Source organism: Clinocottus analis, unplaced genomic scaffold (genome assembly GCF_023055335.1).
Source record: "Clinocottus analis isolate CAN_PGR_092001 unplaced genomic scaffold, fCliAna1.0.p SCAF_3, whole genome shotgun sequence".
Classification (NCBI taxonomy): domain Eukaryota; kingdom Metazoa; phylum Chordata; class Actinopteri; order Perciformes; family Cottidae; genus Clinocottus; species Clinocottus analis.
Genome location: NW_027176042.1, coordinates 15,899,633 through 15,917,412, shown reverse-complemented (window position 1 = coordinate 15,917,412; position 17,780 = coordinate 15,899,633). Strand labels below are relative to the sequence as shown.

General features: G+C 39.7%; 1 protein-coding gene across 1 annotated transcript in view; it reads left to right on the top strand.

The window, feature by feature from the left end:
- The window catches only part of LOC137796759 (kazrin-like), a 96,072-nt gene that overhangs the window by 72,795 nt on the left and 5,497 nt on the right, over positions 1 to 17,780 (top strand). The window contains exons 5-7 of the mRNA XM_068594865.1: positions 13,904 to 14,095; positions 16,154 to 16,290; positions 17,169 to 17,339. Coding sequence (XP_068450966.1) covers positions 13,904 to 14,095; positions 16,154 to 16,290; positions 17,169 to 17,339 — 500 coding nt within the window. The remainder of the gene's footprint in view (positions 1 to 13,903; positions 14,096 to 16,153; positions 16,291 to 17,168; positions 17,340 to 17,780) is intronic.

Sequence of the window (17,780 nt, the reverse complement as noted above, 5' to 3'; positions counted from 1 at the left end):
CGGCTAAGAGTGTGAGAACAATCAGACAGCCACGGTTGATACCTGGCCTCCAGGGCCCAACAGTTCACTGCTATGCTTTGATTTATCGCAGCTAGATAACATATTTTGTCACCCGATGTGTGGCGCAATAAGACTCTGAGACTGGATCGACTTCTCACCAGAGAAAATCATTTTACTTTGCAATTTGCTTTAATCTGCAGCTTTATTGAAGTTAATTGTGCCTGAGTTGTATTGTAATGTGCAATTATTGCATCGCAGCAAGGACACTTATCTTCTCAAATCACTGTCAGACAAATAAAATGTTTTATAGAGAGGCCTGTACGACTCAAGATAATAGTCTCTCTTGATCCCTCGTGTGGAGTAATCAAACTGACCAGCGTGTAATATTACGCACTATAAAAGGTATTGATGATAAAGTTTATTAATTGTCTGTATTGTTGTCCATTTCTTTTTCTCATCATAGAGACTGCTATTATTCCGTATTGTTCGCACATCGATGCCAAACCCGACAGTCTGCAATTTAATTCCCTCAATAATCTGGAATCCAATCTTTTCATCCCATCTATCCCCTTGAAGCTAGCAGAGCCTGCTCTGCGGCTATTAGACAAGCATCATGTAATTTCCACCAGCAATGAGCAGCGATTGTGGTGACCTCACTCACTCATTCTCCTTCTTCCCCAGTGCCCATCATTGCTTTCGGTCTCCCTCCTCTTTTTTTTCACCTCTTTTTCCTTCTTAAGGCCAGCTAATATCTTAATGCGGCTCCATCCCAGCTCTCTATCAACGCTCCCCAGAACTGATAATGCAGACTGACAGGTCACCCGTGTGCAGCTGAGAGAAGCGAGAGCAATACGATGGAGGGTGTAGAAAAAGAAGGCCTTTAAGGATTTCTTCTGGCTTTAATGTGAGCAAAGCAAATTAATGACATAGTGATACAGGGAGTTAAGCCGAAGAATAAGAACACTGAGCAGTGGAACATTTCAGACTGAAGAACTGTCAGGATAAAAGCAACGCTGTGAATACAATTCAGTGTAGCTGAGAGGCAGGCTACAGCATGACCTTCAAATTATGAAGTGCTACATTTGGTCAAAATGTTCTTATTCATGAAAAACGCTGTCGCTCTTCAGACAAGTTAAAAGCAGCTTGAGTCAAACAGGTTACAATTTTAATCTAAATACAACAAAGTGGTTGTTGTCGGCATGTTAAAATTCTATAAATTTAATTCCGTGAGATATTGTAGCTGAAATACTACGAACGTGACCAAAATTATACGTTCAAAACCTCTGCTATCTTCTAATAAGGCGTTAATTGTATCCACCACATTGTTTGAAATCTTTTGTCTCAGCTCAGATCAGTCAGAGAGAAATGAGCCTGGCAGTAATCCTTGAGGTGTCAGCGTGTGATTGACAGATCCATTGCCTCATGTGACAAGTGTGTGGTTAGAGCACATCTGATCTCTGGAAGGAGCTGAAACACTGAATGTCCTCCTCCGACAGGCAGGACAAATGGCATGCTCGCTTTGAACTGCTGTCACGTCTCTAAGTGGAAGAGGTTTAACTTGTCTTTCTCTTGCACACAAACCACACATATTGTGCCTGGACGTGTGCTTCAGCATGCTAGTTATGGTACGAAAATTCCACTATGCATTTAAATCCAGCCAGGCTGTGCAGTCTGAATTAATTCAGTTGCAGCACTATCTGTTTTCCTCATAACACCTGTACCTGCCTTAGGGTTTAAGGCCTCAAGACCTCAGGACAAACCAAAACCCTATTTACTCTCCACACACATCTGAGTTCCTATCTAACATGACACAAACTGTCCTTATTCGATATGCAGGAGAGAAGTCCATGGAAAAATCCCTTCTCGGTTAAATATAATATAGAATTGTTATTAATAATCAACAAGTATAGAGCTAATGCAGTTTGGTGGGAAGCATGAACTCTGTATCACCATTTTTTGAGGCGTTTGTACTGGAGTTGATATTTTGAGAATTTGTATTCAGAGTTTACATTCCTACCTCCTCTGGCCAAAACCCACATACACATTCAGGAAGTGAGTAATGTAAACTCATGTAGGGTACAAAGGCACTGTGGGCTCAGGGGGAGTGCATAGCTCGCATATAGAGGGGAGTATTGTTTTCTGTTCAGTCGCCGAGTGTAATTGCACACGCTGTCCTTTGTTAGCTCCCGGCCATCAGGTGGCGTGAACGCTCCACTGACTCACCTGGGTTAGTACCTGAGGCTTCAGGTGCAGTTTGTATTCCCCTCCCCCTCATCCCTTCGTACACTAGGGGGGAGAGATGAAAATCAGGAGTGGGCGTGGGGTGAAAGTTGTCCTGGCTGCCACAGGGTGTGTCACTAAACAGGTAGAGAGTGGAAGAGATACAGGAAATGTAGCTGAGTGGCTTATAGGGGACGGCTTCCTGGTAACCTGTCTGGGTGGAGCCTCAGCAGCGAGGGCTAGGAGCGGCCGGCTGAGGTGGTGTGTTGTGTGCGTTGGTTTGAATGGTGTGTGCACTGGTCTGTACAGATACATGTCTGTGTTTTCTTTTCTTTTTTTCACCTGCTATGAGAGCTCACACCACAGTTGACAGTGGAGTCGAGTGGAGCTTGTGCCAAGGAGGACATGAGGTCTGAGAAGGAGGAGGGGAAGGCCGGTGAGTGACAGATAGCAATGGACATAGAGGAGTTGAAAATATGTTGTTTGTGTGTATTAGAGGAAATAGTGTTGACCATATGAGTAGCTTGAGTTGGCAGTGTGTGAACAGGCTCAATTTTACGTGTGTTAATAACTGCCTGCATTGCTTGTATGATAGGAATGTAAGAAGAAAATGGGTGATACAAATGCAATGGTGGAAAGTACATTTATTTAAAAACAATACTTAATACATACATTGTAAGTACGTATACCTTACATGACATCTTATGCTTCATTACATTCACTATCTGTAAATCTATAATTCTTGATTAATTACTGAATTTATTAGTAAATAAAAAAGTCAGCAAATAATGAAAAAACAGACTGTATAGCTCATAATGATGACTGAAACTGTCTCAGCCTTAAACCCAAAATATATTTAATTTGCTATAATGGAAGACTGAGAAAACCCAACATTATCCACATTAGAGAAAGGTAGAGCCAGATACCTTTTTCCATTTTGTTTTTTAAAAAAAGTCACAAAAACATAAGAAAACACAATTCCAGCCATCAAAGTAGCCGGCAATTGTGTTTTTGACGTGTTTTTGACAATCTCACCCTCAACTAGCTGCAGCACTAAAATGCAGTTTACAGGATGTTAGGTAGGCTTCTTTGCAACACGGCTCTCAACATGTCTGAGCCGACGGCCCGCAAATAACGATGCTGACATTATGAAGAGTGCAAACAACAGCAACAGCGGTGACAGAGCAGTGTTTACCTGAGGGAGAACCGGAGGGTGGGTGCTAAGCCTCTGTGACGACGTCGTCAGCTGTAACCTCTGACGTACGAGTGGGGCACATGCAGCGGCTAGAACGGCCATGTAAACAAAGCACAGAAGCAGTAGTAGAGTTAGTGTGTGTGTGAAGACGGTCCACTCTACACGAGGAGTATTTTTTACTTTGTTTCGATGTTTTTGAAAATACTTTTTGGTATGTTTTTTTAAACTTTTTATTGTCTTTTACTGCAATTCATTTATATTTTTACAACAATATTAAGGTTATTTTCCATTATTTGTTTTTGTATATCTATTCTTTGGCACAGACCTTTAGAGTAAGTGCTGATGTATCTAAATCTATTTCATAACCAAGATGTATTTATTGTTTTACAAAAGATAAGAATCTGCTGACCTTGATATTACATGTCCATATGGATAGTAATCTGTTAATCTTCTATAATCACTGTACATGAATGGAGTGATATTCGGTGTGATACTGTGCAGTATTACCGACTTTAGTGGTGCGGCAGACATACCAAAGCTTGTATATTATGTGAGGGATTAGCACTGAGGAACATTAATAACTGCATTGGCTCTTGTCTTGTGAATACTGTTGGACTCTGACATACAATACAGCACGTAAAGATGTATGATGTTATGGTGGTGTTTGAATGACTTGAAATTAGTTTGATTCAACTGTGCAAGACTCCTGCTGCAGCAGATCCACCCGGAGGTCATCACTCAGAATTGCAGAAGATAATGTGTTTGACCGATTGCACTAAAAAAAGAGACAGATGGTCCCCTCACCATAAGCTTCACACCACCAGCTTTGTTGTGATGTCCCTTATCTCTGATGAGGCATCGTTTAGTTGTTTTGTTTTTTAGAATAATTCCACTTCAGTCTCTGTGAGCGAGCTACACCCTAAGCCTATTAAGGAGCATTGTTACTTTCATCATCTGCGCCAGTTTTAGATTGAATATTAATCAGAACAGGTATTTGCTGGCATATTTTTACATAATTCAAACTAATCAGTAATAATTTTAAAGACAAACACCAGCTTCAGTAGCAGCTCCATCATGTCATGCAGCTTGGGAAATTATTCTGTCATGAGGGAGGTTGTGTATTAAATCATGTAGATTTCCAGTTCTCCGCAGACGAGATCCTGCTGTTTCTGACAGATGTTGAGTTCCCACTACTGATTCAATGGGGACAATATGGCCTGTGGCGTTTTGGTCCTCAGTGGCTTATGTAAGTTGGTCGGCCTCATGGACACCGCCCGTTCACTGATTACTCTGTTCATCCGCTGTTTTGTAGATGCTAAGATCCAATTCCAGTTTCTGCCCTCATGGACTTGCAGACTTTGACACATGTTCCCTCTAAGTCCAGGAGGGCTCAGCACTGTCCCATAGTAAAAGGGTTTGAGGGCTCTTAGGTAAACTTTGGAGCAAGTTATTCAATACATTATTATTATTCATACAGTATGAAATATTAACCTTACTGCCCACAAATCTCTCTGTCCAGGTCATTTAAATTCACAAAGTACCTCCGACATACATTCACGAGGAGCCCTCACACCTTCCTCCACTCGGGCACTTTGCACAGGTTAAATTAAGTCAGCTAAAGTGTATGAGGGTTCATTTCTTACTGCTTAGGGTAGGGGTGACACATTTAGTCAAAACAGACATGTCCCCTGCAGTATGACAAATGGAGGCAATGAGAGGGTGGGGCTTAAGAGGGACAGGGGTCATCGTGATTGACTGAATTGAAAACCAGGATATGCTCATAAATACTACAATTTCTGTGAAAAATCACCTCATTTGCTGAAATCAAAAGACTCGTTGTATCCTGTTTGGACACAATGTCAGTCAGGTTAATCGCTGGCTAAACCCAACTCATGCACAGTGAATTAATGGATGATATAGGTGTCAAGTGAGAGTCAAAGTATGTTTTTTTACTCATGCAACTCTTGACAGCAGTCAAGAAATCTAAATAGCCTTGTCCAAGTTCCCGGTGCTCCTCCTGTGGCACATCCTTGGCAGCATACCTAATCTGTACATAATAAACGTGTGAATCAATTACAGCTATCTGCACTTGGCATACTTGCGCTGACCTCAGCTGTAGTGTAATCCACAGGCAATTAATGAATAGAGGCTGTTCCCAAAAGATACAGTATACTTTCACAAATAGACTGTACATAACATTAGTAAACGTGCGCAGATAGTATCCAGACCAGCATACATACAAATAATCTGGAGGGCACATATGCTGCAATCATATCAGCATTTTATCTGCTTTTCAAGTGCTGTATGTGAAGTATCTTTTAGAGGCAAAACAAAACAATGATATATATATATATATATATATATATATATATATATATATATATATATATATATATATATATATATATATATATATATATATATATATTAGAAATTTATAGATGTACTGAACCAGAAAAGGACATTTTGTCTGCATATACTGCCATTAATTACCATTAAGTGGTGAATACTCTGGTCAGGTAGGCTTGAAAGCTAGCAACATGCATTATTTATAGTCTAACGCATTATAGAGGCAGTGCAATACCCAGACTAGGAAATTGACCAGACCCTTAAATCTAGGTTCTTTTCAGGATGCAGAAAATATTTTCAAGGCATCAGGAATGAGGTTTTTGCTCTGCGTTCAGTTTATTCTCTTCAGTAATGTTGCTGCGTTCCTCTGACGCATTCAAATTGGGAGGAACCCAATATATTCACCATTGATGGCACACTCTATTTCAAAAGAGAGAGAGATTTAAGCTGCTAAATATGTGTGCCGTTATATTTAATCACCAGATGTTCAGACGAGAGCACTGTCTTATTCAAGTTTTAGGTTTGTGATGAACAGTTTCATATTATTTACTTAGTTAATTTTGTTATTTTAAAGGATTTTGATGATGTATTTAAAGTTTTCAGAGTTGGGGTTTGATTTGTATATTTTTCAGATACATTTTCAACACGCATAAATATAACCATCATGATAACCATATTAATTTATGACATTAAATTTGAGTTTAACACAATTCATCTAAAAACATACTTTTATTGGGCACCCACTAGATTTTTCTGGCACTCACTCATTCACCACCCCTGGAAAATTAAAAAACCTATCAACATCACTGAAAAAGTTTCCCGCTATTTGTACCCTATTTTTAGGTCCTTTCTTTGAAAATTGCATTCCCAAACTAAAAAGAGTGTATCTCTGCAAACACTAGGGCTATTTGAATAATTTGGGTGATATATTAAAGGCTACACATGTGAGATTTTGTTCAGAAGTGTAAATATCTGTCTATATGTTACCGGTTAAGAATAAATGAAGATGACACAGAAATAAAATAAAAGGTTTTAGTTCCACCTAGAAAAAAAAGCACTCTCAGGATGATTATTTCTTTGAAATGATGCAGCTGCAAGGTCTGACTCTTACCAAAATCATGAAACAATATATGAACATTCTCTCTGCAAAGGTTGACTTTGATAAAGTGAAGCAGAAACAAGTTAGAGAGGGTTTAGTACAAAGAAAATTCAGGCGAGGATTCCAAAATTTGCATAGGGTCACATTTGTGTCATTTGAACTGTTTTGTCATTTGAATTTTTCCATGTACCAAACCATATATTTCATTTGTATTTGTATTTTCAGTTTTATATTGCAAGTCGGGGAGAGGGGGGTCATGTCAAATAAACTCTACAACCCAAGCAGGTCTAAAACCTCTGTTCCCCGAGCACATACATTCCTCATTTGACTGTAGCAGAAATTAACAATGAAGATGCTAAATATAAGCCTGCCGATGATTTAAAAGAAGCCCCTAATCGCTGCAGCCTACATATCCTACCCACCCACCCGGCCTCCCTGGGATTTGAGACTCAGCAGGTAGCTGCTGACAGAATGAATGGCTTTATTTGTGAAGCCTCAGTTGCAGTATTTTCTCTCTCTCGTTTTCCCTCTCTTTCTGTCATGTTGTGCTTCTTTAGTATTTTGTCTGTCCTTTTGTCTCGAGTTGTAAACTGACACCTCAAGGATCAGAGAATGTTTCTTTTAAATCTCATCGATTTCACAAAATTTGGACCAGTTTTACAAGAGTTGTGTTTTTTGTCTGCTTGACTTATTTGATTTAGTAGCTAGAGTTTACAGCCATGCTAGCATCTATGAGAGGCTAAACATTAAACCTGCTGATGGTTAGTAGGTTTAATGTGTACTGTGTTCGTTGTCTTAAGTTAAGAGTTGGAGCATGCTAAGACGTTCTAATAGCAGTGTTTCGAGTTATGCAGATATGATGTTTGACGTTTTAGACAAACAGAAATGTTTATCTGCTAGAGGTGTAAAGGTCAGGGGATCTACAAAGTTATTACATTTCATCATGAGAGGAACACAAATGGCTGTACCAAATTTCACAACAATCCATCTAATAGTTGATAAGTCATTTCAACTAAAAGCACACGTACTAGATTCTGTTTTGTTGTGGACTAAAGACCACATCTATTGAGCAATGCTGCTAGCATAGTTTAAAACACAAGATAAGGTTTAAGACATCCAGGCGTACCTTTAAATAGACGATTCAGGGTGACAAGTGCTATCCACTATACTATATTACATATTATCTCCTGTGCAGCCTAACTCTCCTGAGACAGACTGAGTGTCATATGCACAAGCACTCTAGAGCAACACAGATTATAAATAAGATGAGGCTTATTGCATGCTTGTTGTTAATACACAACTGGCAGGGTTTATTTTAGTCCATCCACGCTTTATTTTTCCTGCCCGTCAAGAGTATAGTGTTACTTGCACAATGAGTTTAATTAAGAGCTGAAGCAGACTGCTGTTTTCTCTCAGAGCGAACTCGACTAATCTCTATACTGTAATCAGCGGAGGCCAGAGCTCAGCAGACATGTGCTTCTCTCGTAGTATAGTGAAGAGATGGCTTTCAAACATGCACACACAAGAACAAACCAAACAATTGACCAGCAACAGGGGAACGCTCTTCATGAATATAATGATGAGTACAGTACATGCTCATTACGGATTAGATAATAAATAATAACGTATATATTTCCAAACACTTCCGGATTACATTCTGTTGTTCTTCTTCTGTTGTTATTCTGTTGTTGATTTTCATCTCTATCTCATCCACTTAATTTCATAAGTGAATGTCTGCAGGCCAATTCAATCAATTAGAACATGTCTAATATCGACTTTGATTAGTTTCATCGCTTAATTAGTTGACGGACATTTAACCCATCGGGTAAAAGTGATCTGCAGATGTAATTGGCAACCAAATGTACAATACACTACGTAGATTAACCATGCAGACAAAAGATTTTCTTAGCTTCTGTTGCTTGTGTCGTTTGACCAAAATGTTGACTCGTTGGCAATGAGAGAATTGTATTTGTAAAGCTTCCACAGAGCAAGCTTCAGCAAGGTTTTCTTTGCAGCTGTTAGTATATTTTTGTTACAGTTTTTTTCCAGCCATCATTCATTAAATTCAGTTTTTACTGCAGGACTCAAAATACAAAGCTGACATAAGTGTAAACACCCAGCAGATTATGATTAAAAGACTGGTTATGACTTTATGTTACTGTAGAGCACGAATGTAACTTATTGTGTCTTTGAGGTCAACATAAGCAGGAGTTAATTTATTCAAGTCGTCGCTGTATAATTTAGTTCACAAGAGACAAGACGGTGGCTCGCTTTCTTCAGGGAGTCTGACAGTTTGAATCAACACAACCTGCATTGCAGGTACTCCCTTACGTAATGTTTCCCAGTTTGCTGTCCCGGGAAACACAGTTTTTGTTTTGTACTGGTTCATTCTCGGCAAAGCTTTTTTGAAGACTTTGATGAAGCATTTAAAAAAAACCTTCCTCGTTGTTTGAAATGGCTCAAACTCCTATCAGCGAGTTACAGAAAAGCTTTTGTTGTATTTCTGCTTTTTACATCCCTAGTGAACATTTCATATATTGCTTCTAATTTTATTGAAATAATACTTTGATATTGGTCTTCCTATGTTTGGGGATTTATTTATTTTCTGCATTGTAATTTGTGTGAGAAATGCACCATTAAATGGCGTTGCTTTGATGTCTTGCTGATTTAGCTCCAAACCCTGCAATGCTACAGCAAAACATATCGTAGCAGATTCTGTAGGAAGCCATTACTGTTTTCATCCTCAAGCTCCAATTTTCCTGAACAACTCCTCACGTACACACAACCCTTCTCCACCTCACATATAGCATATTACAACTGAGCAACAATACCACAGGAGACAAGGGGGAAGAAGATTGAAAAGTGTGAAGGATAAGTTGTTGAAATTAAAAACAAATCCCAATCCTGTACTTCAAGAGCAGTTTTCATAGTCATATCTTGAGCAGTGATCTGTGAATACCTTTGTTCCATGTGAGCTAAAGCTGTTAAACCAGACCTAGCAGGCCTCCTGTCCTACCTCGACATGTCTGTCACACAGCAGCAGTGTATGTTATGCTGTTGTTTACAAGGGCAGGACTGCGGCAAGAAAGAATGTACCTTTTTGGAAATGACAGTGTCAGGGTTAAAGCATCTGTTTTAAAAAGGCCACAGTAATTATGTTATTGTCACACATCCCGAACATTTCAGCAGGTATTTGAAGGTGATAGAATTGTGTTGAAGATTTGTTTCTTGCGCTTGAAACTCCTCCAAGACAGTTTAATATGCTTTGGTTGTTCACAGGAGACTTCTACTAAAAACACTGTTGTTGCAGCGCTGTATGATACAGTAGTAAAGTTACAAGTGTATGACCTTGTTATCACACTGTCAGTTACTGTACCTGAGAGGTTGAAGGAGAGGAAAACGCAGCATCGCCTCTGGCTTTGTGTAGTGCAGAAATAGTTGAGCAGAACCACTGTACTCACTAAAATTACACAGATTTTAATTGTCAGGGAGGCTGAGGTTCGTCAAGTGACAACCGTGTGCATCGTAACTCCTCAGGGCAGAATAGCTGCTGTCACTTTGGAGGGACACCCCTCTCCATCATTTATTACCCTATAGTGTTTTCATGGGTTTGTTATTTTCTATTAAATTAGTGTTTTTCATAATGTTTCAATTGTAGTTCAGCATATTCAAACAAATGTATGTTCTCACTTACCCGTTACCCATTATCATTGTAAGGGCTATTTGTTTGAACAATGGCCACGACACAAAGTATTTGAGCCACGTAGGTTATGTGGTTGTGAAAATTCTGCTGTTTGTGACACTTATAGCATTAAACATTTTACTGTATATTAAAAAAATTAAACATTTTTCATCGCAATGTTATTTGGGTAATACACAAACCACCATGGTAACAGTTTCTAACCGGGACATTCTCAAGACATCTCAGACACAGATTTCTCAATACTTAGTTGAATGAATCCAAAACTAGCATACACAGTATATTATATTAACAATATTTATTTTTCATTTTTTGGTGAACTGACCCTTTAACCATTTTAAACGCTGAATTGAAATGAGACCTCATTGTCAAAAGAAGCTTACAATATTAACTCCATCAAGTAAGCAGTCTGAAACTGTTTTATTAAAGATAGAGTTTTTGCAACAAGAACAAAAACTTTAAATTGAACTTCTCATCCAAACTCAATATTCCAACACAGCTCACATTAAGCATCTTTGATCATTCATGTATATAAATAGCTTAACTTTAATCCTGCATACGCTTCAGAGGAGGCTAGTTCAGGTCTTTGACCGCCAATCCACACATTTCCTGGTCCCTCTTTCCCTTGCCAAGCACAGAGTGATGCCTCTGCGTTTTGTCAAGCCTAATCACGAGCCAACAGCCACTGCACACCCCTCCCCAACTCTCTCGCTCTGTGTGTTTGTGTATGTGTGTGTCTGCGCTAGCTTGTGAAGGCTCTGCTATGCAGCGGGGAAAGGGACTGGGAGTGATGGCCAGGACCTCTCTGGCTTTGATGGACACTTTAATCAGGCTTGGATGAGAAATTAATAGAATGGGCCACTGCTGAAAACGACGAAGAGTGGCCTCTCTTCGTCTGTGGGAGGACTCTAATAGCTCGACCGAGCTCCCTGCTCAAGCACTCCAGGGTCAGAGCTGAGAGAGCCCAGATGTAAACGGAGTACTGCTGTGTGCAGTTTATGTGACTCCTGTCAATTTAAATAGCTTTTAAGATTGCATAAACCAGTGCATGTGAAGACACGTTATCTATCGGGAGATGATTTGTGTCTGTGGCTTTAATGCAAGTTAGTGTGCAATAAAGCATATTTTCTGTGTGTCTCTTCACACATTTCGTAGACGTGAAATGGCCACAAATTCAGAGGAGATTGAAAGATCTTTGGAAGTGTTATTTGCCCTGATTTTACACACAATTTGATTAGTAAGAAACCCACCAGAGAGCGTGTTTGTGGGTCGGCGCATTTTAGAGGATGACGCTGGGAATAAATGCAAAATTGGATTTGGGAGAATTATGGAACAGATGTATCTGCAAATTAGACACATTTCTCACTAAATCCACTGTAAAGACTCCTCAAGACACAATTATAGCACAGTTGTAAATGTACCTGAAGTAAATGATGTCACACAAGCTAATGTTGTATGTGTGATTATACTAAATATACTACTCCTAGATTCTGAGGTGAAAGAGGAAAAGACTCATCAATTAGGACTAATGTGATGAACAAATCATCTGCTAAATAAAACTGTTCCTGCCAACGACAAGAGCAGATCAACCTTCACATCACAGCAAGAGCAGCTGATAATTTAAACGGCCTCTTTAAAGTTGCAGATTAAATCAAGCACAATAAGGCACGTACAAAAACACACACTTCTGTCCAGTGGCATTAAAAGCAGCAGCTGGGCTCCCCGCGACAAATATAGGAAAGCCTGTAGGTAAACAGATGAATAAGCGGATTTGAGCTGCAAGACGACTTTAAACGATTGCTCTCTCAGGGAAACAAACTATTTTTGTCACATGTAGCGCAGAGCTGCCCGGTGTGATTCCATAGTCCTGAGTCGACAGAGACCGATGGCGTGTCCCTTCCTCTCTTATCGGCGCTGCTGCAGCCCCACGAGGTCTGGCCGCAGGCCTGCAGAGACCTTCTTTCTTTTCTCACACGTCACACACGTGCACACAAACACACACACTTACGCACTTTGTTGCATGCATTCTTGCTCTTGAGTTTTACATAATTTTTCATGGAGTCTTGCAAGGGATCTGCATATAATTAAAGGCACAGTCTACAGTTTTTACTCGTTACATTTTCCAGCCAAGTGAGCAGCCTTCCATACAGGGAGGGCGTGTGTTTGAAGGTCGGTTGGTTCCACATGGATTGCAGTGAAGTCATCTGCAGACATTCAGGAACTTCACAAGTTCCTGATCTGAAATTGCAAATTTTGGCGGAAAAATATTATCCAAAACTGAAATGTATAGCATTCATAGCCATGTAGAGAAGAACTAAATCTGCATGTTTGGAGATAGAAGTTTATAGATCACTTCAAAGATTGTTAAACAAAATAATAAATGTTCTACTGATCCACTACTTGATTAATCAACTAATCTTCCTGCATTATCCAAGTTGCAAGCTTTCTTTTTATTGTGCTTTTCCATCTCCTAGCGCATTAAGGGATCATGACGTTGTTTGGTGTTGAATTACACGTTTATCATCAGGGGCTGCAGATTTTACTGTGAAGTTGAATGTTTTGGCTGCTTGTGTGTGTCATTTGTCTCTATTCATGTGAAAATAGTCCATTCTTCTGTAACAAACCTTCTGCCCTTACATGCGCAATATAAATCATTATGACATTGTTCCTCCGTTGCTGCATGGTTTCCCTCACTGGACTACAATTCAACCCATTAGACATCTCTTCGTATCTATTTTATCTTTTCCCTGCTGCTCAGCAAACATGTCCACCAGCTCCTGTCCGTTAATTCCCTCTTCAGTTCGCTGTGTCCTCTCCTTCGTTTCTTGCTCCTGTTTGTTTTCGCTGTTTCCCCTGAGGGTTGGGAGGCGTATCACAGTGGAAGAAAAACACAGCACTGAGGAGCATGCCTCGAGTGTGTGTCGCTGATACTTTATTAAATCTTATCACACTGCTGTCGCTCACTTACCTACTACCCTCGCAGGTTTCAGTCCTGAGTCTGTCACTCAGCACTGAGTTTCTTTAAGCCCTGTGGCCACAGCTGAGGGGGAGTTGGGAGACTTGAGTGGTTTCATATGCTGATTTAAATGCATATTTTATGGTGTGCTGCATAATCATGCTCTCTTTGTTAAATTCCAGGTGTCCAATAAGACTTCCTTCATTTTATGCGACTTGTATTTCGCTTTTTTTTTAATCTGTTTTTTTTCTTCTCCTTCAGTCATTCTTTAGCTTTTTTTTTTGTTTCACCTCTCCAATGATTTCATATTCTCAATTCCGCACTTCTAGTGTCCTCATTCCTCTTCTGCATACATTAAACTCTCAAACTCTCTTTCTCCCTCAGTGTTGTTGCGTGAGGAGGTGGTCCAGCTCCAAGAGGAGGTCCACCTGCTGAGGCAAATGAAGGACATGTTGAGTAAGGACCTGGAGGAGACCCAGGGAGGCTGCTCTGCCAATCTGCTCTCTGCCACCGAGCTCCGAGTGCAGCTGGGTGACAAGGAGCAGGAGCTGGACCGTGCCAAGGAGGCCTTACAAGGTCAGCAGCCAGCACGAGCATCTTTTTGTCACACCTAACCCCCCAGAGTCCTTTCAGGGAACAGTGAAATATACAGCATATACAGCTGTCAGTGCTGTTAATAGGACTTGTTTTTACCCTTACCAAATCCTGACAAAATATGTTTCCCTCATCTCTCGAGTTTTCTTAAATATACTTAACTTACATATTTGATATTGAATTCCATACATTCTCACAGTGACATGTTACATTTCTTACCCTTGATGTCAAGGATAGCAAACAATTAGAGGCAAATATGGCCAGAAGGTCTGCTTCCTTCAAATTAGTTGTCTCGAACACTAACACGATTAGAATCATTGTTTTGAAGCATCTCGTTCTAACTGAACCAACATAAGTTGTTTTATTTATGTAATACACATCATATTTTTACAAATTCAGGACTAACTTATCTGTTTCTGTCAAACACATGCCTCAGTGGATTTTCTGACTGCTCGTCAACTCAGTATTTGTGCATCATCCATCATTGTTATCTTACTCAAGCCAGTATTGCGTGGCTGCTGGTAAAAAGATCACTGGAATAATAAAATGAAGCTCATTTTCAAATCTGTTACAATCCATTGCAAACCTTCTTGTCCTCCTCCAGACTGACATTGCTTCAAGTTTCAACATTGAGTAGTGAACTACCAATAATGATAACAATATTAATAATAATATCAATAATAATACATTTATGGCATCTTTCATGACACTTAATGTTATCTTACAGCACCGATTCATAATAATAAACAGTGAAGCACCAGTAATAAAACATACTAAAAGCAACAGAGATCAATTCAACAATGAGTAAAAACTGGTATCATAGTATAAAATAAGCTTATGTTAACACATAAAGAGCTTTGCTTCAAAACAAAAATAAAGTTTGTGGTCATAAAAAGCTGAGGGCTATGTCTTTAAAATCCATTTTAAGGTGAATCTGTTTTGTATGTATGTGCCAAAGGTGTTACACATGTGCACTTTAATGGAAAATGTGCAATCTTTCAGAAGATTAGTTGTGTTAACGTCTTGTTTTTTATGACGGTAGACAAGATTTTATATATGTGCGTGTGTTTCAACATTGGTAAGAAATGGGTGTCGGCCCTGATGAGCAGCCAAGAAGACTCCAGGTTCACCTCATTTTAATTAACTATACTATCAATCATACAATAGAAGCTTTGCTCTGAAATATTAATGTGGTATTGATGCAAACTGGAATGCAGCGTTCATTTTTTGTTTGAAAACAAAATGAACCCTATCGAACCCAGGGAGTAAAAACAGTCCATCCCACATCAAGGATCATTTCTTGTAACAAAAATAGGAGAGAAAACCGAAAAAGGCAAATGTGGACGAAACTAAATAGTACTGTCGAAATATTTAGTTTAGTTCGACAGTATTGCTTTGCATTGTTATCTCCCCTGCTCTGAGTCTCAGCTGGTAAGCTGCAAGCTCGTAAACTGTGTTGTGTAACTGCAGAAAAACTGGTTTGAATGTTGAGTGTAAAATATGAAGAGACTGAACCGTTGTCAGGAGGAATGCCTCCTGAATGACACATGCATGCAGTTATGAAAAGTGCAGGTTCCAGTCTTGTCTCTCTGTTGAGCATAAACTCTCAAAGAAGCATTGTTAATATTGCTTGCAAAGAGCCCCACCAGTTGCATCATGGCTGTTGCGTTTTCTCTGAAAGTTAAAAGAAATGATATCCAATTGGTCTTCTCTGGGATGAGCCAACAGCCTCCACATGCCAGCCAAAACAGTTAAATGAATGAATGAACACGTGCTACTGTGCTAATTATCTTTTGGAATGATTTCATCATTTTATCTAAATGAAAATGAAAAAAAGAAGTCTGCAGCCCCTCGGTAACAGAAGCCACAGTGCCACCTAGTGGCTCCCTTCTGCAATTGCAAAGTATTTTCTGATTCACAAGCAGCCAAATCTCTCTGACACTTCTTTGTTTGACAGTGAAATTGGCTGTTAAAAATGATCCTTGATTTACATCTGTGTGTGCTGCTCAGTTTGTGAATGTGTTGTTCTGTGTGTCGCAGCTATGAAAGCTGACCGCAAACGTCTAAAAGTGGAGAAGGCGGATTTGGTGAGTCAGATGCAGCAGCTGTACGCAACACTGGAGAGCAGAGAAGACCAGCTGCGAGAATTCATACGCAACTACGACCAACACCGAAAGGTAACCTGTCCATTGATCAGCATTGGCTTATTGTAAATACAACTAGAAATATCAGTGCAGAAAAGCCAAAGACAGTGTCTCAGTAACAGAGTTTTGCCACTAACAAATTATTATTATTATTATTTTTACATTTTAGCTGTAAAATGTCTCCCAATGTGGTACTACTTCACTTAAAGTCCTTCCTTAGAGCATCAGTCTTATGTAAGCGCTTGATAAATGGTTTTATAACACACTACAATGTAGTTTAAGGTAAATGTAATTGTTTATTCATGAAATTGCTATGACTCCTCCTGTGGTCACCCGTAAGTGTAGGCTGCTGCATGAACTACTAATGAATGAAATTATCGTAAAACACCATTGTAATAATATAAGTTATGTCTTCGTAGGCAAAGTTATAATTGTTGACAAATACTGTAGATTTACAAACACTTAGAAATGGCTTTATATCTGTGCACAAACACATCATAGTGTGCTTTAAAGGCTTCATTAAATGTTTATATATTGCTCATGAACGCTCAATAGGGGGACATATTGTGTAGAGTTTTACATCTTGATCACAATAAAAAAGGTTAATGCTTGCGATTTAGAAAAAAAGGCTGTTGGCCTGTATATTATATATATATATATATATTAGATGTGTTATTGTGATTATTACAATAATTTGTCTCCATAGTGTCATCATGTATCCACCCTTTTTTCATGTTTTGAAACAGGTTATACGATAGAAAATAGCTCTGATATGCTCCTTGACTCAAATGCTGCGCTCCATTGATCGTTCAAAAGGAGGTTGACAAGGATTAACCCTGTCTTTGTGTGTGTGTGTGTGTGTGTGTGTGTGTGTGTGTGTGTGTGTGTGTGTGTGTGTGTGTGATCCTCAGGAGAGTGAGGATGCAGTGAAAGCCCTTGCAAAGGAGAAGGACGTGCTGGAGAGGGAGAAGTGGGACCTGAGGAGGCAGACCAAAGAAGCCACAGAACAAGCCAACATCCTGCGCTCTCAGATGGACATGAAGGAGAACAGGGTCAAAGAGCTGGAGGCCGAGCTCACCATGGTGGGTCACCCTGCACACAAACACGGTCACAACTTTGCTGAATTAAAAAGTCGAGCCCAAAAGTGTCCCATTAGCATTGTTATCTGGTGTTTATGGCATAAATGCAAAGAAGGTGTGTGTTTCCAATCAGTTCAAACGCATGCAGTAAGCTGCTCTGCATCCTCATCCCTTCCCCTCCCTAAAAGCAGTGTTTCTTTCTCCAGGCTGAGGAAGAAATTCATGCCTTTTTTTCTGTGTGGCTGTGTCGGTGCCTCGGAGGTACAGTTGTCAGTCTGTGTGTCATTAATCTCTCTCCTCCCTCGGCGAGTCGTAACCACCCACAGATTCTTACGCCAAGCTGCATCACAGATCAGATTTGTTGGTACATCAGTGCAAGAGCTGCATCGCTACAAAGTAACAAAGCCACAACATATATTTCTACCTTTCTTTTTTCTCCTCTTC